This window comes from Alligator mississippiensis, chromosome 4 (genome assembly GCF_030867095.1).
Source record: "Alligator mississippiensis isolate rAllMis1 chromosome 4, rAllMis1, whole genome shotgun sequence".
Taxonomy (NCBI): domain Eukaryota; kingdom Metazoa; phylum Chordata; order Crocodylia; family Alligatoridae; genus Alligator; species Alligator mississippiensis.
The window spans coordinates 98,210,821-98,237,324 of record NC_081827.1 but is presented as its reverse complement, the minus strand read 5'-3'; the positions used below and the strand labels follow the sequence as shown (position 1 = coordinate 98,237,324).

At 41.2% G+C, this 26,504-nt stretch overlaps 1 protein-coding gene across 10 annotated transcripts in view; it reads left to right on the top strand.

The window, feature by feature from the left end:
• TNRC6B (trinucleotide repeat containing adaptor 6B) overlaps nucleotides 1-26,504 on the top strand; it is a 194,374-nt gene that overhangs the window by 87,566 nt on the left and 80,304 nt on the right. The window contains exon 1 of one of the 10 annotated variants that reach the window (XM_019489438.2): nucleotides 3,427-3,900. The exons of the other annotated variants lie outside the window; for them this stretch is intronic. Coding sequence (XP_019344983.2) covers nucleotides 3,896-3,900 — 5 coding nt within the window. The 5' untranslated portion in view covers nucleotides 3,427-3,895. Of the gene's footprint in view, nucleotides 1-3,426; nucleotides 3,901-26,504 lie in introns of those variants that run through there. 10 annotated transcript variants of the gene reach the window in all.

The following is a 26,504-nucleotide window of genomic DNA, read 5'->3' as shown; positions in this document are numbered from 1 at the left end:
GCTTCACCTCTTGCTTGGTTTGAAAATGTTGTGGTTTACATAATAATGCTGATTATAAAAAAATAAATAAAATAAATTCTACATTAAACATTCATTGGGCCACTTGTAGATAATAGATGCTTATTTAAATACATTATGCATAGAAGTGCAGCAGCTCAAGTGTGATGGTTGATTCAAATAGCTGTAAAGAGCTTATAAGGACCACCAACCCCAAAGCCCTGGAATAAATGTCTAGGGTGCGTGAACAAGGCAGGTAAGGCTAATAAACCGTATAAACCATTATTTTTGAGTGGGAAGACAAAAAGAAAAGTACAACCACTCCCCCCCCCCCCCTTTTCCATCACGGTTGCATGTGATTAGGAAAAAAAAATGTAAGGTTGCAACTACACTATTACATGTGCTCTTCTGCACATCCATCTTTTTATTCCTTTGTCTAGAGAACAGTTTTTAGCTTAATATAGTATTTATTGTTGAATGTGAATCATTCAATATACAGAATGTACAATTCCAGTTGTTTGGTTTTATAGTTCTTTATAGTAGGCTACACAAGCCACTCCTTGTCTTTCAGAGCATAAAATGTAAATGAGAGGTGTCCAGTCGGTAACCTGGGGGCTGTCTGTGGCCTTCCAGGACAACTGTGTTAAAACTGTCTGTATTTTTATTGCCACCTGAGGTGTCCAGCAGGTCTTAAATTGCAATGTTTGAACCAGCCCCATCACTTAGCAGTTAAGTACCAGGAGCCAGTCTTCACTTGCCTCAGCTCAGGCATAGCATGGACCAGTCCTGGGGGCTTCTGTAACGTACCTGGTGACACCAGTCCCATAGAGACTGTATGACAAGGAGAGCTGGAGGGACAGCATGTTCTAGTCCTCCTAGCATCTCTCTGTGCCTGGATTGTGGGAAGGGAGACAATTTACCAATGTCAATCTTACTCCCATGAAGGAATACCCCCCATGGAAGAAACTGCAGTAGGATTTGGAAGTAGTTTCTGCTAACTTTGCACTACCTAGGGAGAGCAGAACAAATTGGAAAAATTGCCCCACAGTATAGAATACAGCCTCTTGACTTGGAAATATGTTTCCAATATTCCTCAAAATAGTTATGTAGTCTAATAACATACCTATTTCGTTTTTATAAACAAAACCACCTTGCACATTTTTTCACCTTAATTTCTCATTTCATCCTGTGTTTTCACTCATTCCTCATCTGTTTACTCACAATCTTGTTCTAACCATGTAAAATAGTCTGGAACTCTGAATAGCAAAAGGGTTCAGTATTGAAGTTATGCAGCTGAGCCTCCTGATGCTGCTGGTGGTTACTATGTAGGATGCGTCTCACTCTGCCATTCATTCAAATATTCAGCACCTGCATTACTCTAGCTCAAGTACAGACTTTCCCACAATATACTCCCATTTTTAAACCCTTTACTGTTTCTACACCTAGCCTGTTTGTCTGGGGTTCTACCTGTTGAAACACTCTAGGGAAGTGTTTCTGAACCTGTGGGTCACAACCCAAAAGTAGGTTGCAATAATATATGAAAGGGTCGCTAATAAACTTTTAAAAATGGATCAACAAACTTCAAAAATGGATTATTTTTTAAAGGAGAAAAACATGGGAAACCCAGCCTGCAAGGGGCTGCTTGGGGGCACCCCATGCTCTCCCCTGCCCTGCATACCCACCCTCTGCCCCACATATTGGGGGCCTGGGGGTGGGGGGCAGCAGGTCAGGAGTGAGGGGCAGTGGGTGGGGACTGGCCATAGATGTTTACAAATGGGTCCTGGTACAAAAAAAGGTTGAGAACCACTGCTCTAGGGTTCTTTCCCTGCAAGTTTGGGAGAACTTTCTGATCTTCAGTGGGAATTATGGGCAAGGTACTGGTGGCCTATCATTTCCTCCCCTCTTCTCCCCGCCACCCCCCCTCTTCCCAGAAAAAATAATCATGTTCCAGCCTGAGTTCATGCAAATCCTAGGTACTAATTTATACTCTCAGCTGAATAAATTTACCTGGATTTGAAGTAAATTTAGGGAATCCTAAATTTATGAGACTGCGCGTGTATTTCATAGGTTAAAACACTGGTGAATTGTGTAGGGAAGAAGTTCTTTGTGTAGTCTGCTGTTCCTAAAGTAATATGGGGCCTTCTTAAGGGATCACTTGCATTTGTAGAGGCATGTCTCTAAGAGAGCTCCTAAATCCTACAGGGAGAGGCTGCTTGTTGCTGTTAAAAGGTCCATGTGTGTCAGTGTCCGTGTGTATGACTTTTTTCAGTTGTGCAACCTGCCTGTTGCATTAGTGTTACTTGCTCTTAGTTTTTTAGCTAGGTCCAAAAAAATCCTGCTGTGCTTTATTTTGCAACCTCCCCCCAGCCGTCCACCTCCTTTGATCTACTAGAGGAACCTTTACCATTTCGAAGTACTACGCTGGCACGATTGAGGGTTGGACTAGAACACTAGATGAGCTCCCTTCTAACCCACATTTTCTGTCATTCTATGTTAAATACCTAGGAAGTACTGCAGAGGCTACAGCAACTTTAAAAAAATCTTTACCAAGCGCAGATCAGGTCCAAATTCAGTTGGGCTTAGTTTCAAGACTCAACTGAGCAGAACTCCATCTTCAAGTCTGTATGGCTGTAGCACCAGGGCAAGTATCCTCCATCCCAGACCTACTGGTCTGGGGCTTCAGATGCTCCCCGGATCCAGGCAAGCGTCTGATGTGCAGGCCCCAGGCTTTGGGGTTCAGATGCCCCGTGCCTCACTTGATCTTAGCTGAAAGTGGCTTTTTATATATTTTGTGTTGCAGGTCAAATTATCCAAATTGGTTCCAAATCATATTGATTGAGCAGAATTCAGTTGTTCCAAAAACCAGATGGATTGAGCAGGCAGAACTCAATAGTTCTAGACACCATCACCATGTATGGTGCTCAGGGTTCAAATTACACTTTGAGTCTGGGGGTGGGTCTGCAAAAAAAAAAAAAAAAAAAATAAAAAAATGGCTGCCCATCATGATGCCCTAATAAAATCAGAGACCTTCCTCCCCCCCCCCCCCCCCCCCCCCCCCAAGCTTTTCAGTCTTACAGGAGGGCTGTCATCTCTTATTAGGGGTCAGCCCCCCCATGATTTGAACCCTGATGACACTACAACCAGGGAGCATCCTCTGTCCCAGACCTCTCACCCTGGGATTTCAGATGGGATACTTGCCAATGGATTTGGGACTATGTGCAGGCCCAAGCCAGGAGGTCTCGGGGTTTGGATGTCCCCAAATTCTACAGGCAAGCATCTTTCACTCCATGCTGCGGGCTTGTTGGTTGTAGCTGTGTTGGTCTGGGGACACAGGCAGACAAGTTTCTTTGGGGAGATTGGATCTCTGTTATTAGATGAACTGAGAAATTAGGGAAATAGTTCTCTACAAGAAATAGTTCCCAAAGCTAGCAAAGAACTTTTTTTTTGCAACTTCTCAGTTGGCATAGTGAAAGAGATCCCATCTCCCTAAAAAGGCTTGCCTGCTGCCTCCCTCCCAGACTACGCCTGATTTTAGCCAAAAGGCCGAGGAGCGAGGCTGCGGCAGCCCCCCGAGCCCGGCAGAAGCTAAGAGGCTGCTTCGCCTTTAAGGTTCCGGCCGGTCCGCCCTCTCGCCTGATTGACAGGCCGCGGGGAGTCACGTGACCCGCCTCTATTTGAAGGTCACAAAAAGCTGCTTCCTTTAGAGAGAGACGGAGCGAGCGAGCGAGGGAGGGAGGGAGGGAGTTAGTTCAAGCCAAAATGGCCGACGGTGTCTCTGCTGGTTTCTGAACATTTCAAATTGAAAACAACCAATACAAAATCCTTTTTGGGATCTCTTTTCATTTCCATTTCTACCTTGTATGCCTCAACTCGCTGGATTTAAGCACTGCTGCACTTTATGAGGTTAGTAGGGTGTTTCGGGGGGTTGGGGGGGAGTTTGTTGTTTTTAACCTATAGCTGCATTTTGTGGGGCTCGTCTGACCGCTTCATCCGTGGGGAGGCTGCCTGGCATGCACACTTAATGCAGGCGGTTAGGGATTGGCGTGGGTTTTGTATCGCGTGCAGAAGATTTTCGGATTAAAAAAGCAAAAAAACTGGGGCAGAGGCGGATTGCAGATTTTTGAAAGGATTTGATTGCATTTTTTAAATGCAGAGTCTATGCAGATTAAATCCCCTGGTTTCTGTTTTCCAAGCAAGCGGCTTGCTAAGGATTGTTGCAAAAAAATAGCTTTATTTAAACAGAGTCTTCTTTAAACAGTGATTTTCCTCTCCTCGCACCCAAAGCTCTTAAATCTGCTGCAGAAATTTGCATAAATATAAATGGGTTTGCATTCTTTCTGCTGCCAGGGCCAACAAGGGATGGGTGGGGAAGTGGTTTTTATTAAGCTGGGCTTCCTAGAGAGATGTACAAACTGAAATAACACGTATCAGTATATTTTAAAGGTTGGATTTGGGGGGGTGAAAAAATAGGTTTGGGATTTGGAGGATTCCAGCGCTTGAAACCCTCTGTGCAAAATGTGTATCAGCACTCGGGCTCCTGCGCGCGCTCACACTCCTCTTTTCTCTGTCTGTCTCTCCTCCTCCCCCTCCCCTTCCCCTATGCAACCAGATGCATTTTTATTTCGGTTGCATTTGGGACCAAATGGTGCTGCTCCATGATATGTTATCTAGCCTTCAAACCAGCCAGACTTGCTGGCTAGTGTCAGCTTGGAAATGGGCTTTCCAACTAAGCCAAATCTCCCTGAGGGGCTCTCCCTTATCTCGCTTCACATGTCTGAATCTGGTAAAATGTTTTTAAAGTGTAGGCACACACACTTGAGATACAGGAGTATTGCTTTTGTTTTACAGGACATTTGTTTCATACCTCATAGAGGATGAGCATTGATACATTTGTATTAATCCATGCAGTTTGCAAACTGTGATCTCTTTCTATCTATGCATTGTTGAAAATTTTATATTTTAATTGTGGGGGGTTTTGGTTTTGTTTTGGTTTGTTGTTTTTTTTTTTTATGCAGTCTTTTTGAACCAAGCAGAAAAGTAAAGGGAAAGCTCTGAAGCTTGCTTTCAGGAAAAGGCCCTCTCCCCCTGCATTGTAAGTGTGTGATGTAATGCTCCTTTCTGTGGGGTTGGATGAAATAGGACGAAGTAGATTTCTGTGCGCTTTTTCTTCCCCTTCTTTTTGTGAGAGGCCTTATGCCCTGTGTGCAATACTGTTACCTGATGGTTGGGCTGAAGATGATTATCAAAACAGTCGCATTTGGTTTATCTGAATATGTTTTTTCAGTTTCTGTGTAAAATCAGGAAGTCAAGCATGCCAACCCAGAAGATGGGTCACCATTTGTATCTGTCTTAACCCCCATCTGCGTGGTTAAATTACAGACAAATCTGAATGCATTTGACTGGAAGTTGTCTTCAGTATCTCTGGTTCTCTTACTTGATACCAGTGATTCTCAACCAGCATATCACAGCACCCTGAAGTGCCTGGAGATCTTTTCAGGAGTGCCGTCCATTGTGAGGTGTGCAAATGTGATTCATAGGATAAAACCCAGAGACTTCAAATTGGAATCCATCGTGTTAAAAACCTTCTGAGCTATTGTGGTCTTCTGAGTCCTCTGAAACAGAAAAAATGCTGTATTATTTTTCTGCAGTCAAAAATGAGTGAAAACAAAGAGCTGGAATGTTCTGAGGGTGCCTGGAGCCTAACAAAGGGGGCCTTGAGTCTCAAAAGACTGAGAACCACTGCTGTGTGTGTGTGTGTGTGTGTGTGTGTGTGTGTGTGTGTGTGTGTGTGTGTGTGTGTGTGTGTGTGTGTGTGTGTGTGTGTACACACGTGTGTATGTTCCTTGTGAGTTTCTCTTTGGAAAATACATCTGGAAGGGATGCCCCTGGGTCACTGAGTCCAGTTCCCTGCTATTGCAGGGACCACATCATGCATCCCCTTTCTTACATTTATGATGCTCCATCTTAATAGCGATGATGTATATTTTTGTCTGTCACAACTCTTACTGAAAGGCTGTTCTGGGAGCTGATTGCTTAAATGGTTAGGAACACATTTAAAATAATACTAACAAAATAATGTTATATTATCTAGGAAACAGGAGGAGTGGTTTGCTTACCAAGTTAGAGTAAAGAGAGGTGTGTTTATAGGAAAATGAGCTTTCCTCAAAATTGGAGGTACATGGTTTTATGGTGAAAATTGTTTTACTTATGGGCTGTAATAGGGACATGTTGTGATGGGTGACCTAGTTCAATAACAGAATAACATTTGCCTCTCCCACCTAGGGCTAATGAACCAATGTAAAATCTGTACTCTGTTGTGAACATAACCAAGAGGAGAATTTGTAGGAATCTTTTCTAATTGTTGACCCAGTAAGCAGTTTGGATTTATACCTGTTTAGGTTGACTTACTGGTGATGCTGCTGTAATCAAAAGACAATGAATACACTTGTTGATTAAGCCAGTTCAGTGGTTGGAGATGAGTAAGAGTCTTTAGTATTTTTCTGGATACTTGTAGCAAGACTTGCTGAGCTAAAAGTCACTAAGTGAATATGCTTGATACAGGGCAGAGATAAATACAGACTTGGTTTGGTTTGCAAATGACAATACAGTTGACAGTCCACACTTGAGAGGGAGCAATTTATTTGCTGGGTGTTGTTTTCCCTTTTTGCATTATGCCACTTGATAGTGCAGAACATGCACATTGTTTGTGTTTTGAGTAGGCTGTTTTCCACTCATGATAGCTGTACAGCACTATAGTAGCTGTCGTGGATAGACTGAAAGGAATGGATAAAGTTTTAGCAACGATCATGGTATGTTGTATGTCAACTCATGCTCAGATAGGCTTCTGAGAGTGTATGCCAGGAAAAACTGGACTAACTTTAAGAAAAAATTGTTATAGGGTCGTCATTTCAAGTCGGTTTGACCCAGTTGGGTTAATATAATACATGCAGCATACTCTGCAATCAGCAGAATCTCAGACACCATTTTGGATTTGTCCTTCCTGAAGAGAAAATTCTTTCAGTCTATTTTCAAGCATATTTACCTTCTGTTTTTGTGCTTAGAAGAAATTTGAACATGGACTCCAGAGTTGGCATTCGAAAGTGCTTTTGCAGTACAACATGAATATGTAAAATTATTTAAAATCACCAGGAGGGATTTCTCTTAGGTGTCTTATTCAAATTTGCATAGTAGCGGTTTTTAGGTTGCAAATCCACCTTTTTAATCTTTAAGTGATGGCAGTGTTTAATAAATCCTTATTAATAGTTTATCTGTATTCCCTTTTCAATTATTGCTGACACATACAGCAATCTAAGAGGCTCTTTCCAAGATGGATTGCCTATTTTAATATGTTTTTGGCAGGTGGGATGCCTATTTTAATACATTTTTGGCGGGTGGGCTGATTTGGTCTGCGGTGAATTTGGACCCTGACAGTATAGATTCATAGATGCTAGGGTCGGAAGGGACCTCAGTAGATCATTGAGTCCGAACCCCTGCATAGGCAGGAAAGAGTGCTGGGTTCAGATGACCCCAGCTAGATGCCTATCTAACCTCCTCTTGCTTTCCCCTACCCTGGGGGTCTTCACCACCTCCCTTGGGAGTCCTTTCCAGACCTTGGCCGCTCTAACTGTGAAGCAGTTCTTCCTAATGTCTAGTCTAAATCTGCTCTCTGCTAGCTTGTGGCCATTATTTCTTGTAACCCCCGGGGGCGCCTTGGTGAATAAAACCTCACCAATTCCCTTCTGTGCCCCCATGATGAACTTATAGGCAGCCACAAGGTTGCCTCTCAGCCTTCTCTTGCGGAGGCTGAAGAGGTCCAGGTGCCCCAGTCTCTCCTCATAGGGCTTGGCCTGCAAGCCCTTAACCATACGAGTGGCCCTTCTCTGGACCCTCTCCAGGTTATCCACATCCCTCTTGAAGTGTGGCACCCAAAACTGCACGTAGTATTCCAACTGCGGTCTGGCCAGCGCCCAATAGAGGGGAAGTATCACCTCCTTGGTTCTGTTCGTCATGCATCTGCTGATGCACGATAAAGTGCCATTAGCTTTTCTGATGGCTTCGTCGCACTGCCGACTCACGTTCATCTTGGAGTCCACTAGGACTCCAAGATCCCTTTCCACTTCTGTGCCCCCAAGCAGGTCATTCCCTAGGCAGTAGGTGTGCTGGACATTTTTCCTCCCTAGGTGCAGCACTTTGCATTTCTCCTTGTTGAATTGCATTCTGTTGTTTTCTGCCCATATGTCCAACCTGTCCAGGTCTGCTTGTAGTTGTTCCCTGCCCTCCGGCGTGTCCACTTCTCCCCACAGTTTTGTGTCATCCTCGGACTTGGACAGAGTACGCTTCACTCCCTCGTCCAAGTTGCTGATGAAGATATTGAAGAGTATCGGTCCAAGGACCGAGCCCTGCGGGACCCCACTGCCCACACCCTTCCAGGTCGATACCAACCCATCCACTACGACTCCCTGGGTGCGACCCTCTAGCCAATTCGCCACCCACCGGACTGTGTAGTCATCCAAGTCACAGCCTCTTAACTTGTTTACCAGTATGGTGTGGGATACCATATCGAAGGCCTTCCTGAAGTCTGTATACGACATCAAACCCTACTCCTGTGTCCAGGCGTTTCGTAACCTGGTCATAAAAAGAGACTAGATTAGTCAGGTATGATCTACCTGCTATGAACCCGTGCTGGTTTCCCCTCAGCATAATTTTTCCTGCCGGGCTCTTGCAAATGTGAGCCTTGATAATTTTTTCAAAGACTTTGCCTAGGATGGAGGTGAGACTGACTGGCCTATAGTTGCCTGGGTCCTCCTTCCTCCCCTTCTTGAAAATGGGAACCACATTGGCCCTTTTCCAGTCCTCTGGGACCTGGCCCGTGTGCCACGACTGCTCAAATATTACCGCCAGTGGTTGCGCAATGATGTCAGCCAGTGCCTTCAGCACCCTCGGATGGAGCTCATCCGGGCCTGCCGACTTAAAGGCATCCAGTTCCTCCAAGTGACCCTGCACCATCTCGGGGTCTACGCTTGGTAGTCTGGCGCCTTGCTGCTGCCTCTCTACAATCCCAGTGAGAGCCTTGTCCTGCCCCTCACTTAGGAACACTGAGGCAAAGAACTCGTTGAGGAGTTCAGCCTTGTTCCCCCTGTCCGTCACCAATTGCAGTAGTGTTCTTTTAATATAATAAACACCAAAAAATGGTAGTTTTCTTTTAGCTGACAACTGGTTCCTTGTTGTACTGCTGAAAATAATGTCTAAGGCTGCTGTTTAATTAATTTGCACAGCCTCCAAAAGAGTTAGTTTAACTTGGCAAGAACTAGTTGTTCATCCAGAAAGCTGAAGACCTTGAAACTTCAAAGAAAAATAGTTGTAAGATGTTGGCTGAAAGATTTTCATTCAGGATTATATTCAGGGTAATGCATGGATGACTGACTGAATCTTTTAGCTTTGTATCGTGGCTGAAACATCCATAAGAGGGTCTAGAGTCCTGTTTCCCTACCCCATGGGAAGAAGATACCTTTGCTTTTGAAAATCCCTACTTACCTGCTTTTGTAGGTGCCTGCATGCCTTTGAAAAGATAACATAAAATTATTAACTTTTCCTCAAGTTTATGCATCCACACCCAAAAAATGAGGTAAGTTCAGAATTTTACTATGAGGAGCAATAAGTGTTGATTATGCACTGAGCTTAATAAAATCAGTGTCTTCATTGCAGTGTATTTTGAACATTTTCAAGCTAGTTATTTAGGTATCCAAATCACACTTAGTATTAACTGGTTCCCTTTAGATTCAGCAACAGAATGGTCATAGCAACTGACAGCTCTCCTCTCTCTGGTGGTGCTGTGTTAGTGTTTTGAGAGTTTGGTGGGCTGCTATGGGGATCTTGCGTTACCCACCTGTTCTTCCATGAAGAATTGTAAGCACCAGGACTATCATTTTCAAACTTCTCTTGTCAAATGAGAAAAAAAAATTGAACTCTTCCCTTTCTTCCAGGTCCCTGTGCTTTTAAGTGAAGTTGTTTTTTAGATATACTACTTCTGCATCCTGACACACAACATGTTTTCTTAAACCAGTGCTTCTCAAGCTTTTTAGATTTGAGGCAGCCCTCAATGTCTATAAATTGAGCAGCACCCCCTTTTCAAAAAACGAATGCATTTGTTACAGTGCTTATCTCCTTGTAGAGTGCCATGGCAATGGAAGCCAAGCAGGGAAGAACCTGACAGTGTGTTTTATCTTTTACTTCCTCACACCTTGAATCACCTCTCAAAGCATCTGCTGTGGCACGGTGGTTGAAATGGTTGGGAATCACTGGCATAAGCCAACACGGGGCACAAATCTATTGTTTCCACTGAGACGTAAAATAAATTTTAAATTTTATAGATTTTTTCATCATCAATCATGATATATAGGGTGTTTCTCTATCTGCACTCTTAAGCAACACTTCTGTACATAGTTAAAGACAGTACAAACTATGTACGATACTAGTCCAAAGCCAAAAGATTCATGATTTACTATATAGTTTGTTGGCCTGTGTCCCAGCAGAGACAGCAGTGTTTCAAGCCAGCGACCCACAACTCAGCAGTGCTCAGCATGTGTGTATCCCAGATTACCCCCCTCTCCCCCACAAAGAACCACGTGCTAATTCTTGCCATGAGTATTGTAATCTTCCAAAACTGTATATGTAGATTGAAGCACAGGGTAATCTGGTGTGGCTCTACCTCATGGAGGACAGGGCTACATTAATCGTATGTGATAGGCTGAGTAAGGGGGTGATGGATTTTGAGTGAATTGTTTGGGGACCTGTTTGGTGATGTTTGCCAGGCAATTAAGGCAGGTTAAAAAACAAGGTGGCTTGGAAATGAGAAAGAAAGGCACAGTTCAGCTGCAGGAGTGAAGAGAAGGTTGAAATATATGCAGTGAAGTGGCTCACCATGACCTAGAAAAGAGTCTGCTCTGAGTTGGACTGAGCGCAGTGGACATTACCATATATCTGTTTCAGATGGGCTGCACTAACCTATCCTTGTGTTAGGTTCCCATCAGTATGTTTGTCCCATATGTTGTTTTACAGTTATGCTCAGTGTTGTCTCCATTTAATCCCTTTCATAGTGGGCTGCCATTACTGAGCACATGCTGCTTTTGGCAACAGATAGTGTGGCTTCCTTGTATGCAGATGTTAGATAAGGAGGGGTTTTTCCCCTGTGTGGCAGGGTGGGGGAGGGGAACCTTGTCTTGCATTTAAGTAAATATGGTATATGGTAGTGCTTACCAGTTGTTGGATTCATTGGATATAAGGGTATGAAAATAAATGTATTTGGTCAGTAACTTCCCTGGGTTGTGATGTTCTACCACTAGTAAGTTTATACCTTGAAATAATGATATTTATCGTCATACTTGAAAAGTCACAAGTGAAAAGTGATTGGTGTGGTGTTTGGACATGCATCTGTAGTCTGGATAAATCCAAAATTGAAGAAATTCTTGGTAACTCAAACTTTCTTCAGAATGCTGTGGCTTTGAATCTGACTTTCATTACACTGTAATGAAGACACTGATTTTATTAAGCTCAGTGCATAATACTGCAATGCATAACACTGCAATGAAGACACTGATTTTATTAAGCTCAGTGCATAATCAACACTTACTGCTCCTCGTAGTAAAATTCTGAACTTGCCTCATTTTTATGTTATTAGTGATGTGGCAGAAGATAAAAATATACATGACAAATTCATAGCTTATAAAACTTTGGAGTTACTACAAGTACCCAGGAAAAAGAGTTCTTAATAAAGTGAGAAAAGATATAGGAAAGAAGAATAAGCAACAGCGGTTCCAAACCTCTTCAGACCACGGGCCGGCAAACTGTGGACTGGCATCAACCCTTATACTGAGTATTAAAAAAGGGTTGACTGCCGGTTCGCAGTATGCCAGTCACTTACGGACTTCCAGTCTGGCAGCCAAACCTCCTGCAGACCAGCAGCCAATACTTTGTAGTCCAGTATTGGGCCATGGCCCAGGGCTTGGGAGCCTCCGCTTTAGGAGAGCTGAATTTGATTTCTGCAGCTACTACTTGTCACAACCCAAGGGTGTGATTTTTGTTTGTGTGCGCTTCGGCGCTGCTGAATTATTTCCCGCCACTTGTAGCTTTCTTTGCAGGGTGCATTTCTTCATTGCAACAGAGAAATGCACGTTGCAAGGGGTTCCCGCCATTTGTATTCAAATTTGTGCCCCACTATTGGCCAGTTTTAAATTATTCCTACGTGGCGGCTAGTGATTGGCTTGCTAGCCGTATAAGAGGCTTGAGCGGTTTCCGCCCAAGTTGAAGGACTCCACGACTATCAGGAGGAAGAGAACTTCACATCCTGTGAAGATCTCTAAGCTCTGCGGAGCCTATCGGACCCAGCATGTATCTCAAGAAGGCTATAGGGGTCTGATCTACCTCTCGCCTCTCCCCTTCGCCGCCTGATCCCTCGATGTACCCTTCCCTGCGCGCAAAGTTCCACGGAGCCTAGCAAACTTCGTGTGAGTGAATCCAGAGCTCTACCCGGGGTTCGAGTCCTGCAGTTTTTTCTTCCCGTCGCCGAAACCCCATTGCGACGTACCTTTACGTTCTGCAGGTTTGAGTTTTTTGTTTTGTTTTGTAACCGCAACTCAAGCAAGTTTTTCTGCATGCACCGCGACCATCTTCGGTGTAAGTAAAATAATCTTAAATCAACCACTAAGTGTCCGTGCCTAATTCTAGCGTGCCGCCTGTCTTCCCTGACCCGGCGTGTCCGGGCTGCTGGCCACAGCCCGCCACGCAAAAAAAGGGCCTCAGACCGCTCCTGGCCCACACACTACTTTGACCTTAGGGAAAGATAACCTTTGTATGCATTAGTTTCTTCATCTGTAAAAAGGGAGAAAAGTTCCTTTCAGCCAAAGCGATTTAAGATCCATACCATTTTTTTGGTGACATTTTCATGTCATGAAATGGAAAATACCATAAATGTACAAAGCATTTAATAAAATACAGTGTTAAATTGGGTTCAGATTTTAGAAGTTAAATTTGAGTTTGCAGTGTGCTGTAGCAGGATAGAGGCACTGCAGTGTTAGGGTGCAAATATGTAGAGCTGCATGTCAAACAGGGAAGTTGTTCTGCATTCCTACATGGTACTTGAGAATCTGCCCTTTTGAATACAGTGGTATCAGCATACAAACAGCAACAATTGGTGACAAATTGGAGGGAGCTTAAAGAAAAGTAACAAAAATGAATAGAAGGGGCTAATCCAGCAAAAGAATACAACAACACTTATAATAGCTAAAATGCAGATGAAATGATGAGATTCTAAACTGCAAGGGAAGAATGAAATTTTTAAATCAAGTAAAACATATTAGGAAAAGGTTTTTAAAAGTGAGCTCTAATATAGTTGATGCCTAATAGTATGTCTGTTCTGTCTCCATAATAACCTAGTGGTTTTTTTTCTATTTTTATCTAATAGTAAAGCATGCACATGTAAGATAAAATATTCAGTGCCTTAACCATGTAAAATAAACTGAGTGAAATCCCTTTACATACGTTTATATTAAGGAGGGGAAAATACTTTTCAGTTCTTTAGTTGAAATAAAAGATTGAACATTTTTCTCACACTGCTGCAGGAAAATGGCTGAATCTGGAAACTTGATCTAGACCCCTTTCATGAGGATATGTTTCATGTATTGTGTTGTATAAATGCTTGCATACACATTCCTATACAAATACTGCAGAACTCTTGCAAACCGCTTTATATTGAGGGAAGCAAAAATTTCAGATGGCAGAAAAATATATCCTGTATTATTAATGTTACCTTTTTATTTAACAGTATTTTAAAAGTATTTTTAATGTTAGTTGTTCAGTTAAATAACAAAAATCCTGAAATTAGAAAATAGCTGTCTTAATCACTGCACATTTGTGGTAAGTATAATTTTTAAAAATGTAATATCCCAACAACTGACATGGCCAAATTAGTCACTTTAGAATACTTTGTCTTTTTGTGTTTACCCCATTTTTTTCCTATTTCAATGTTTAATTGGATATGTTTCACATTTTTTTATGCAAATTATTCTGGATATGTAAAATGGCAAAATTAAATTGTAATGGAACCTTTACTGTAGTTTTTGTATTTTGTGATTTACAGTTGTGCAGTCCTTAATGTTAAATTCAGTATCTTTAAGTCTATTTGACTGTAGAATAACGTTTGGCAAGGAGTAGAGGTATTGAAAACTGGCCTGGACAAAATAGTAGAGAACTGTTAGATGAGTGGATATGATCCAGTACACTTTTTTTCTAATTCTGAATTGAATACGGTTGTGCACGCTCTTCTTTTTTCCCCTCTCTTTTTCTCTCTCTCAATTTTGGTTGAAAATTTTTTTTTGTCTGCCTTGTCTTTTTAAGATTTTTTTTAAAGAATACACATTTTTTCCTTTCCCCACATTTCTCCGCTGGTTTCTTTTAAATATCATGAATGTCAAGAATTAATTGAGTCATCCTACAAAAAGGAAGAAAGAGGTGTTTTGGTTCATATTTCAGCACTGATACCAGTCTTTTTAAGAAGCTTTTTGTTCTCAAGCTTTCTCTTAGTACAGGGTTTTTTATGTAATCAGATAAACAGTGTGAATAGAAACCATTTCCCTTCTTGCTTGGGTTTCACATCCTTAATGCTTATCATAATCCTACTTTTTCTCTTGTTGTCCATAGAATCTTTCCAGTTTAAGAAGATTTACATTCACAAGCTGGGTTGATCTACACAAACTTGTGAATTAATGCTGTGTTCCCTTGTGACCAGAAGAAACTGCTTTATGACTAAGAGAACCCCTGATCCACATGACAAGATATTTAGCAATATGACATTAGAATGTGAAAGGGAAAGGGAGAGGAGTCTTCATCCTACTGATGCTTTCCTTCTTTGCAAATCTCTTCCAAGCTTTTAAAAAGGGGAGCAAATAATACCAAATAAATCAAAGCCTGACTTTGTTCTCTTTGCCCTAATCTTCGTCCTTTGCGAGATGAAATTTGATGAAGTGATAGACTAGTTTTATTTTTAAGGACAGTTCCAATTACTGCATATGTTGTAGTATGGGATAAAAACTAAAGTGTACTCTATGTATTGTTTATTTAAGTATCCGCTCTGATTTAAGCTGAACAGACCTGAGGAGTAAGAAAAAATTTTCCTTGTGACTTGGGTTGATACAATTACATTACTAAAAATATTAATTCTTCATTAAATTGGCTCTGCTCTTATTAATTTATTTACATGCTAGCTTTTTGGAAGTTGCAGACTAGTATCCTTCCACCACGGGTAAAATTGGTTGTGGAAAGTGTAGACAGGGCATTGGTATTTTACCACTGTCATCTAGATCTATTCTCTGAAAGGGATTAGATGACAGCGGTGGAAATGCTAACAAAACCACAACACCTTTGACCTGAGGGTAGCCTACAGCAGGAGATTTTTTAAAAGGCTTTAATATTTCTCATAATGGTTTTCACTGTGGAGACTTGTATGCTTTTCCTAACTTTTTTCTTCTTCCCAACCTTTTCTAGTTGCTGCTTAAAAATATATTAGCTAATGTTATTGGGCGGGGGGGAACCCTGGAATCTAGCAAAGGCAGTTTAGCACTTTCTAAACTGGTGTTTAAACTGAAGTTAGCTCGTCATGCTGTAATGTGGGTGGCGAGTTTGAAGCCTCATCTATCTACAGTTTGTACTACTTTTAAATCAGTAATTTTTAAATTTAATTTAGCTAGACAAGGAGTGTTCAACCTCTGACCTGCAGGCCAAATGCAGCCCACAGAGTTATACGTATCCCACCTGTGGAGCTCCCCCCAGATCAGGAAATTTGGCGGCAGGGGAGAGGTGGCAGTAAATAAGGCCACCCTTGTTGCTGCTAAATTCCCAAACCCCAAGCCTGGCGCGGCAGGCTGGAGCCAAGTCACACCCTCTTCCCCCACCTCCCCCATGGACGGATGAGGCTGGGCCATGTCTCCTTTCCCCCATGGGGATGGGCTGGTCCACATCCCTTTCCTGCATGAGGCGGGGCTGGGCTGCACCCTCTCCCTTTCCCCTCCCCTGGCAGGGCCAGGTTGGAGCCAGAACACACCCCCTGTCTGCCTCTGCATAGCCAGATGGGGCCCTGCTGTGACTGCCTCATGCTGGTTTGGAACCATCAGCCAGATCTGGCCTGCAGATGGCTTGGGCTCTGCCTGTTTGGCCCACTAGCCAAAAATGTTGAGTACCACTGAGCTAGACCAATACAAATTCCCTGTCCAGACATAACAAGGCCTTTTCAGTCTTATGCGCAGTGCAGGTTATTTTAGTGTAGCTATTCTCCCTGTGCATGCTCGTATTCCAGAATGAGGCCTTGTCTACGCTTACCTGATTTTTTGCGGGCAGAAATTCTGATGGCGGACAGCATCTACCACTGCCAAACCACCAGAGCACGTACCTGTTGTATGTTTCTGGCTGTTCCACTGCATCAGTTTTGCTAACAGAGTACAAAGTTTACCCCGAGAAAGGACCAGCTGCTTAAGAGGCTATGAAAGCTGCCAGAAGGCAGGGGAACATCTACATATGTCTTCTGAGAGGTGGCAGACAGCAGCAGAAGCCTGAATGTGGTGTAATGCTGGTGGTTAAAAGGTTGGTTCTACCACTGCAGAGGAACTCCTAAATGTCAGTGGCGAAGCTTTGCCAGCAAAACGTAGTAAACTAGACTGATATATTCTGAATTAGCATAATCCCTTCTGTAGTTAGTTGAAGTAGGTGTTCTGCTTTGAGTTTGTACCCTACCTTTTTCTTTCATTCAAATGTATAGACTGGTCTTAGGGAAAAGTTTCTTACCATGTGTCAGCAAACACGAGACCTCCATAGGATAAAATTCTAGTAAAGCCAAGTAGTATTAACGTGAATTGACAAATAGTTGTTTTTGACTATTTTTGACTCAAGGCAGCCCTTGCTAGATTCAGGGCACTCCTCAGAAAATGACAGCTCTTAGCTTTTACTTGTCTTTTGACTACGGAAAAGTAACAGCAACTCTATTGCAAAAACTCAGAAAAGCCACAGAAGGTGAGGATGTTTTTGATGTTGTGGATTCCTTTTTGAAATCTCTGGATTTATCTTGTGAACCATATGTACATGTTTGCTACACCTAACAGTGCCCCAGGGTACTCCAGCACCCTGGTTGAGAATCACAGCTCTAGACTCTCCCTCCTGGTATTCACCTGTTCATTGTAGGTTTAACATGAGCTCACAGGGAAAGGTAAATGCTAGGACAGAGGCTAGAGTTCACTTCAGTCTGTTAAATCATGTTAACACTACAGCTACTTTGTCCTTGCTAGGATTATACTTCATGTTAGTTATTTTATCATGATGTTGGTAGTTTTTGTTTTTTCCTAATGAAGTCCTTAATTGTAGATTCAGGTTATATTTTTGTTGCCCAAAACCATGTGTATTTACAGCTTAATAGCACATGGATATTACTTCAGCTTCCTGGGTCTGCCCCACCACCACCAGCTTTTTTGGCAGAGCCTGACTTGACTTGATCATGTTTTTAAAAGTGTTAGCTGGTTAAGCTTACTTGCGGTTGTTAGAGACTTGCAGCTTTTCTATTAAGCTTATCCAAACTGCTGAATGAACAACTATTTTGGCCTGAGTGACTTTTATATTGGGTTAAGTTAACTCTGTGTATAGGTAATTGAAGGTAATCTGAAATAAGTGTTTGCTTTAGTTCTGCTAATCAGTTTATTGCCTCTGAGTTTAAACCAACAGTTCTATCCAGCAAAGACTCCTTCCTTTCCCCCGTTTTTAAGATTAGTAAATATTACTTCAACAGTTTTGAACTGTCTGTATTGCAGGGTGTTGTCTAGTTTAGGAAGAGAGGTTTTGGCTAGCTGTTGTAGCTCTTCCCCAAGTTCCATTTCAACCAGCTATTGCGTACCAACATCTGTACTAGGAAATAGTTGGTGGCCAAGTCAGGCTTAACTAATTTAAGAGCTTTCATTATGTAAATACTCTTCCACTATGTTTCTGATTGGTGTAAGCCAGGGTGGGCAACCTGTAGCACCCATGCCACAAGTGGCTAGCAGCAGGCCTGGCAAGGACCAGAGAGACTTGGGGCAGAACAAGGAGGAGAGAATAGAGCAACATATGCCTAGTTAGAGTAGGAAGAAGAGTGCAGAGCAGCATATGCAGCAGATGGTGCAGGGAGAGTACACAGCAGTGGATCAGAAGGGGAAGGGGAGTGAAGTGGTGCTTACCTTGTGGCACACTTGCTAGAAGGTTTGGTGCCCAAGGGTATAAAATAACTATTTTAAAAGAAATCCTTTTTCTCCCCCTTGCCCCCCCCCTCGCCTTTCCTGTCTTCTCTAGGCCTTTCTGTGTAGGCTTTTTATCACTCATTTCTGTAAACTTTAAAAATTGGTTTAGTTGAAGCAATGTAAAATTGCAAACGGAGGTTTTGTTAAATTAGATGAACTTTCTAGATTTATCATCTTCATCTGAGTAAGTGAAAATTGCCAACGATAGTTACATGGAAGTAACCTTTTAAATTGGTTCTTAGTTTGTCCATACTATATGTTTTCATGTGTTTATTACTGCTTCAGAATTTTAATTCCCTGACCTCATTTTGTCATACAGTGAAACCAGAATGCTGAAACTTACTGTGGAATTTCTTTCCATAATGTTATGTTCATTTTTTTAGTTGTTCACACCTTATTTAAAAAAGCCATTAGCAATTGTGATAGGTTGAGACACCATGCCCTAAACTTGTCCTGTCCTGTAAACTGCTTTTAACATACAAACAAATGAGATAACAGGCTATTTTAACAGATGAATGACTTGTAGAGCATATAAACTGCATTGCATTGGCACTTTCATTCATACCGTACTCTGAGTAATTGCTTGTGACTATTAGCAGTATGGGCAGAAAATAAGCAAATACTGGGGGAGGGGAGGGTTCTGCCTGAAGGAAAAACAATTTTTAAGAGCCACAAGGGAGCATAAATTGTCTGCATGTGAAAACGACCTTTGAAAGTTGCTTACAAACAATCCAGACTCCATACCTACCAGGTTAGCATCTCCATTTTATGGAGTGTAGAACTGAGGCAGAGGGCTTAAGTGGCTTGCCTAAGGCCACACATCTGTGGCAGAGCCAGGATTTGAACTCAGAAGTTCCTGGCTGCCAGCCTGGAGTTCAGTCCAGTAGAGCACAGCTGGTTTGAATTCTGCACAGGATGATAGCTTTCTTTTCCCTCGCATGTGCTGGGGAACAAACCTTATTTAGCTGAAAAATTATAATGGATGTGAACAGACTAGGATTTAATATATTACCTTCCTCTCTGATATGGTACTTGGGGTTCGACTGTTGCACATTTATTTTGCAGTAGTTGCAGATTTCCACTAATAAAGGAGTTGGCTGAATATACTTGGTCATAGGTTACAACAGTTTATTGCAGAGCTTTAGAGTCTAGCAGAATTGCTTTTGCTGAACTATAGGAATTGTCAAAAAAAAAGTTGCTATAGTGTAAATGTAAGCTGATAAATGGCTGTCTTTGACTTCATAAAATACAATGAAATGGGCAAAGTAGGGTGGATAGAGTAATTCTCTTGTAATATATATATTTTTGTAAACTTACAGCCTTTGAGGTGATTAGCCATGTTAATTTGTGTCAGGCAAGAGGTAGCTCAGGGTGTCACCTTAGAGCAGTGATTCTCAACCAGGGTGCCATGAGATTATTTTAAAGGTGTCATAGAGTGTCTGCCAGTGTTAGCACTGTAAATTGTGCATTCCCCTATACGATTCACAAGATAAACCCAGAGATTTCAAATAGGAACTCCTAGGGTCAAAAGTATTCTGACATTGCCTCAAGTTCTTTGCAGTAGAAGAATTGCTGTATTTCTGTGTAGTCAAGGAGTGAGTGACAGCTAGGAGCTGGCATTTTCAGGAGGAGGCTCTGAATCTAATGAAAGGTGCCTTGAGTCTAAAAAGGTTGAGAATTGTTGCCTTAGGCTAACTGATTCAGAGGGATTAGCATAGGCATCAGATGGGAATGAAGCAGGTTGTTTGTGCCTCTCTCAGCCAGTTAGTCTAAGGTATCTGCCTCCCATACGTACTGCCCTACAGCCTTTGGAAAGCATTATTTTAGGGCTTTATAGGGTCACATGACCAAAATATCTGAGGGCCTTCGTTGAAAATTCATGCGAAGTAGTGGTCATTTTTTTTGTAAACTTGAGGGTCTTTGGCCCCTCTCCCTTTCTGAGGCAGAAAGAAGTTCTGCTGTAAGTATCTGCTGTTGTATTGATTGCTATTGACGGAGGGTGGAGGGTGTAATTTGAGTTTTTAAGTAGGATGTATTTGGTCTAAAGATTCACAGTAAAATTAAAATAACGAAGGATTTATCTCTGTGCTTCTTTAAATACCTTGGCAAGGACTGGTGAATTCATTTTGATCACTGAAGTGACTTCCTTTCCATATGAAGCCCCTCTGATCTCAGGCCCTAGCTATGAAAGTAGGTTTTGTTATTCATGTACTTTTCTGTTTTAAAGTGCCCTCTTGAAAGTTGTTAATGTGGTCCTGTGAAAGTGTATAGTCAGGAGACTTTCCTAAATCGTTACCACATAGTCTGCTCTTCTGGCTGAAAAAAAACAACAAAACAAATACTTTACCCCTGGAAGTAATTTTCTTTTTGACAGTGGAAAATAACAAATGTCAAGTGGTTCCAAAAAGAAATCCAAGCACTGAAGACTTTAAATAAGTATTTCACATTCCTGAGGGATGAAGTACTTTAAGGGGGAAATAGGTCCAGTGATCTCTGTGCTCCCTGCATCTTTGGTATGAGTACATCCCGCTGAGTGTTCAGGAAGAACTGTTGTTGAATGACAATGTATTTTAAAGCTGCTTTGGCACTTTTAGCCAATATTTAGTTAGGTACTAGTAGGGTTACCTGAACAATATCCCTCTGCTGTTCCTTTTTCTTAGCACCTAAGTAATTGAGCCAGATGAAAAATACTTTCTGCAACAGTTTCCCCTTTCAGTTTCTACTGTTAGGTTTTTTTTTTTACAAGTCCCAGTTCCTCTTAGTTGTGGCTTCAGAAGACATTTGAGCTGGATGTCTGGAAGATTTAATGCATATGCTTTGGGTGTATAGCAGATTGCCATTGTTTTGATGGCTCTTGCTTTACAAAGGAAGCTATTACCCATTTTTTTTTTTTATTTATTCATGTATTGTTTTAATAGTGCTAGTGATGTGTGGTGATCAAACCATGTAGCTATTCCTTTTTTTTTTAAATCTTGTAAAAATCTGGTGGTTAAAAGTAATACAAGTAAAAGGAGATGGCTCATTGACTCTGTGTAACCTGAAATCAGTACAAGTTTTATGGCTGCAGTCTGTTTTAGAATCACAGTCTATGGTAAACATAGGCCAGGTTCTTGACCTCATAAAAAGCAAAACTTGGGAGCCGGCAAGAGAGACTGTGGGGGAACCATTACGGGTCTTTGACCGAGTCTACAGGGAAGTAGTTCTGACTTACTCTGATGAAGGATTTCGTAGAGTGGTGCTCTGTTCTTTTCCTTTTGCTGGAAGTGAGAGGCTCCTTTGTGCAGGAAGCCACTTCTGTTTGTCAGCTTTCTGCTGTTGAATTACTGCCCTTCAAAGGATGAATAATCTGTGGGACGTTTCTGGCCATTTTAGATCCACTTTGTACATTTTATGTAGCACAAGTGGACACAGCATGCCTGGAAATCTAGTCTGACACCAAATCTAAAATACTGCATCTTGAGACAGCCGATCAGCATACCATGATGCTTCCATTATAAAAACAGCAATGTAAGGTGGTCAGTGCTTTCTCTGTAATAGTGTTAACACGTAATGGCTGAATGGTTTCCTGGACAGATTAATTTTTTATATTGAAAATACAGGCAGACATTATAAATGAAATGTTTGTTTTGTTTTTTTGTCTGAAAATATTTTTCTTTTAGGAGAAAATAGGCTTGCTTAGCAGCTTTACGTGTTCTAACCTTCAGCTTAATATAGCAGTGAGGAGTTGACCTGCCTTTACTCTGAGCCACCTTTCTTAAGGAGGATCGAGAGGGTTTAGCTGGACAGATTAAAAGGGCACATTTTGTACATTGGGTAATGTGTTATCCTGCAAACACCTCTAGTATGCTGTTTTTCTAGAGTTTAAGATATTAATTGAAAAAGCTGCTGCAAAAAATGTAATTATGTAAAATTATTGGGGTGATAAATAGAAATGGGTGGAAATAAATTAAGAAAGGGGGGGAATTGTTTGACATGGTGATGAGCCATAACCTTGTCAGCTAAGGCACAGAGATGGTTCCCTGGTTGGGGACATGGCTATCTCCTTTATGTTTCTGATTAATCTTAAAATATTTTGATTTCAGGTAAATGATTATATTAGTGCTGATATTTTAACATGTGGTTTTGTTTGCAGCTATTTAGAAAAGAAAACTATTTTTTCCAATTTTGTACCATTTAAAAGGGAGCATCTCTAACACCTCTGTATTTCTGTACATACATTTTATAAAGTAATTGCAAGTAATACAATGCTGTACTTCCTGAAGTACATTTATTTTGGCTTTACTGAAGAAAAGTTCAATTTATATGATGCAAGGAGTAATGATTACTGAAAAGTGTTTAACACTATTGTATTGAGGATTAATTTGAAAAGGACAAATCCATTTAATATCTGGGAAATTCAGTTAATTTAATCTGTGTTTCACTGTCCTAAGTTTCCACAATGTATTTTACCATTGGCACCTTGCATTAAATTATTTCTACCTCACTGTGCTGCTCTTTTCTGTCGACGCATCACCTTAGATAGAACAGTATTCTCCTTTTGCTAGTTACTTGAAATACCTCATGGTATACAGCACATTCATCTTTCTGTAGGAAAGAAGGGAATGAATGCCTATATGGGAACTAAACTGTAGCCATATTGCACATGGATTGCAAAGATTATGCATCACTGTTACCATCTCATTAAGACACCTTTCTGAGTTTTTTAGACTGTAAATGAATTTAAACTGACCAGTGGATACAGGTGTGCACAGCAGACATGGCTTGTCAAAGTATGCAAAAAATGCTTGCCGTCAGAACATCTCTTGTAATTTATTTTCAAGAAATTTCCATTTCCTTTCCTGTATGAAATGTATTTAAGTTCTAATTATAGGAGATTTCCTGCCCTAGAATGAAGTTTACCATTTTCTGAAAGTTCCTGGATTAATTAAAATACTTTGAATGAATGTTTAGAAAGCATGGATTTAGTCAAGTAAAATTTTGCTTCAGGTCCCTGAAAATGGGGTGCGCAGAATGATCTTCAAAGTAAGGCTAGAAAAATCCATTTGCATATTTAACCACAAAGGCGGAAAAGTTCTTTGGCAAGTGAGTTCAAGGAGTGGGTAGGACCAGAAATTTAAGAATTGTATTAAAAGAGAATCCTTGCCCTTTATTGGTTGTGAAGGCTGCATCCAACTGTAAACCAGTGTGCACCTGGTGTATGCAAGGTGAAGCTTCTGCATCATCACACGTGGATGGGCCAACATCTGGAGCCTCAGAAGAACAATACCTGTTCTCAGAATGGGGGCTAGAACCAGTGTCCATCACAAAATGGGTTTCCTCAGATTTTTGTAGTAGAAGCCTCCCTTTTTTGATTAGTTCCTGTCTGTCACCAGAAGGAGGGTAGGTTATTTTCCCCCCCCCAACCCCACCCTTATTGTTTTATTTATTTAAATCTACTTTTATTATTTCCAGGAAAGGAAAGGGTACAGTGAAGTACACATATAATAAGAAGGAAACTTAACTCTGGAAATCCTGAGCTGGCAGCTCACTTAGTTGGCAATGTATTCTGAACATTTTTTTTCACTTTCCTGTCCCCTTTTTAAAAAGACTTTCTTTCAGAAAAAAGGAAATTAGGGTTTGCACATAAATTGGTAAGGTGTTCAGAGATTTGGAGGGGGGGGGGTGTTGTTTCCGTTTTGTTTGTTTGTATTTTGTATGCCTAAACTAATGGGCCTGATTTGGGCTAGTCACCAGAGAAGAAGTGGAGGTGGAAAAAATGTACCTAAAGAATGACGTGTAAATCTCAGGAATATTAGAACTTGTGTTAAGAAATGTCTCATTGCCATTTTGGTCTGACCAGCTTGTTAATGTAGTAGTGATTTTCCTCTTCCCAATAAATTCTGTTACCTACGAATTCTTCAGTCAGTTTTAGTATTTCAGCCACACGTGCCTCACATTGTATTTACTTTAGTATTAGTCCATTCTAATTACAATCAGTACTTTTCTACTAAATGGCAAGGTTATACTTCTGCCCTCTTTCTCAGGCTGTCTTGTACAGTACCTGTTTGATAGCATTTCTCCAATGGTAGTTTTATATGGGTTGTTACACAAGTAGAATTTCATGGCTTTCAGAAAGAGCAGTCTTCTACGTTTTTTCCTATAATGCAAAAAGGATCCCTTGTGTTTTGAGAAGTAATTACCATAGTATGGATCTATACCTGGAGTAGCAAAACCTTATCCAGATTGCAATTAAGAGGAATAATTATATTGTAACAAAGTGACTGCTACTTAGGATAGCCTTGCTTTATGGACCTGCTCCTTTTTATTTCACAATTTAGTTACGTCTGAATAAATTGTGGTAATTTTTTTAGTTTTCATTTTCAGCCTGGAAGATGCGTCTTCCTTTAACACGCCTTGCACTAGTCTCTTCTTTCTAATATATTTACACTAGACAGTTCCAGGTTTCTGTGACTGCAGAGCTCTGCACCCATAGTCTACTCTCTCCTGGTAGAGCTCTCTGTCAGGAATAGATTACTGGCATTTACACTTTGCTGAGACATTGCACAGTTGCATCTTCAATTTTGTTCTGATCTCCCTAAATGTTGCCAAACTTTCAGACAGTGAAAAGGATCTTGTATATGTAATTTCTAGGTAAAATTATTTTCTCTTCCAAATCACGTAATTGAAGCAGGGCTGCATTAAACAAGATAAATCGATTTTCAGTATGAAATGAAAGTTGATGGTCTGAGACGATGCAAAAATTAAAAACAGCGGGACGGATTCTATGCCCCTTTATACCACTCTGGAAGTACTGATACTTGCCAGTCCACCACTCCTTGCGTCTGCCTACATGAAAACATACGTACCAAAGCTTGCAAAACAGAAGAATCATGTGAGTTTACAGGATTTTATTTAAAACGGGGATTTAAATCAAGTTATGTGAAAGCTTTCTATTTTATTCTTTGTTCTTTTTAAAATAAATCTTAAAATAGGGGGAAGGGGATTTGTCAAGTATGTACTAAAACATTTAATAAAATATAAATCGATACTAACAATGAAAATGTGATTATGTAATTTAATGTTATCTGTTGGAGAATTAACTGTTCTGTACCATAAAAATGTGTTGTTTTCTCATGGAGGGGGAGAGGGGATGGGAATGGCTTTTATCAAGCTTACTGAGACAGGATCCAGCTCTCCTACCAGTTAGTTAATTTTTTTCTTTTTCAAAAGAAAAAAAGAAACAGACAAAAAAAAAACCATTTTTATAAATGAGTTTAAAACCTACCCATTTCAGCTTATTTTTAGGAAAAGAGCACCACTGCATATGGTAGTGTGTGTCTAGGCTGCTGACTTGTTTGTTTCTGGTGGGTGTTGATATGACATAATTGATAACAGCCCTGACTAGGCAGTAGCCTACCTTTATAGATGAGAGAATTCCCATTTCTTTGTATTGATGACAAAGAGTTCAAGAAAAGAAAAGACACAGTTTGATACATCTGGTAGTAAAGGTTTGAGAGGAATATTTGTGTGTGTGTGTGTGTACATACGTTTTGCATACATTACGAGAACAAATTTTGTTCTATATACTCGGGGTGTCTTGGAGTGTTTGATCGCAGATGGTCACATCACTTGATTTGAAATCTCAAATCCTTATCTAAGGAAGCAAGCGTAGAGAGGCTTTAAATCATGGTTGCTTACAAATTGGTTTATTCGACTTCAGGGGGAATTTTCGTTAGCTTAGTACAATGCAAAATAATTGCTTCCTTAGTCATACCTTGAACACATGCACACACCATTTGGAAGGAGGAGGGTGGCATACATGTGTTCAGGGTATAGACCCAGTGGTTCTCAACCAGGGTGTAATGAGAACCCCCTGCCTCCCTGTCAGGTGTGTACCACAGTATGGGCACTGCCACTACTGAGGTCAGGTAAGTGTCCTATAAACCTTGTGCACAGTCAGATTGGAAGGGCTGCAGCCCCCTCATGCTTTCTTGCCTTATTAGGGTTCTCTGATGAGCCTAAAGCAGGCAAGGGAGCTGGCTTGTGCTGTAGCCCTTCCTAGCCAACCTTGTCTTCCTTCGCTCCTCCTCCACCTGTCCTGCATGCTGGCTTCCTGGTCTGACCCTGTATAGTGTCTCCTGGAAGGGCTGCATCATGAGAAGCATTTACCTGGCAGCAGAATCATACGGTTGAGAATCACTGCAATAAGTTCAGAGTGCTTCT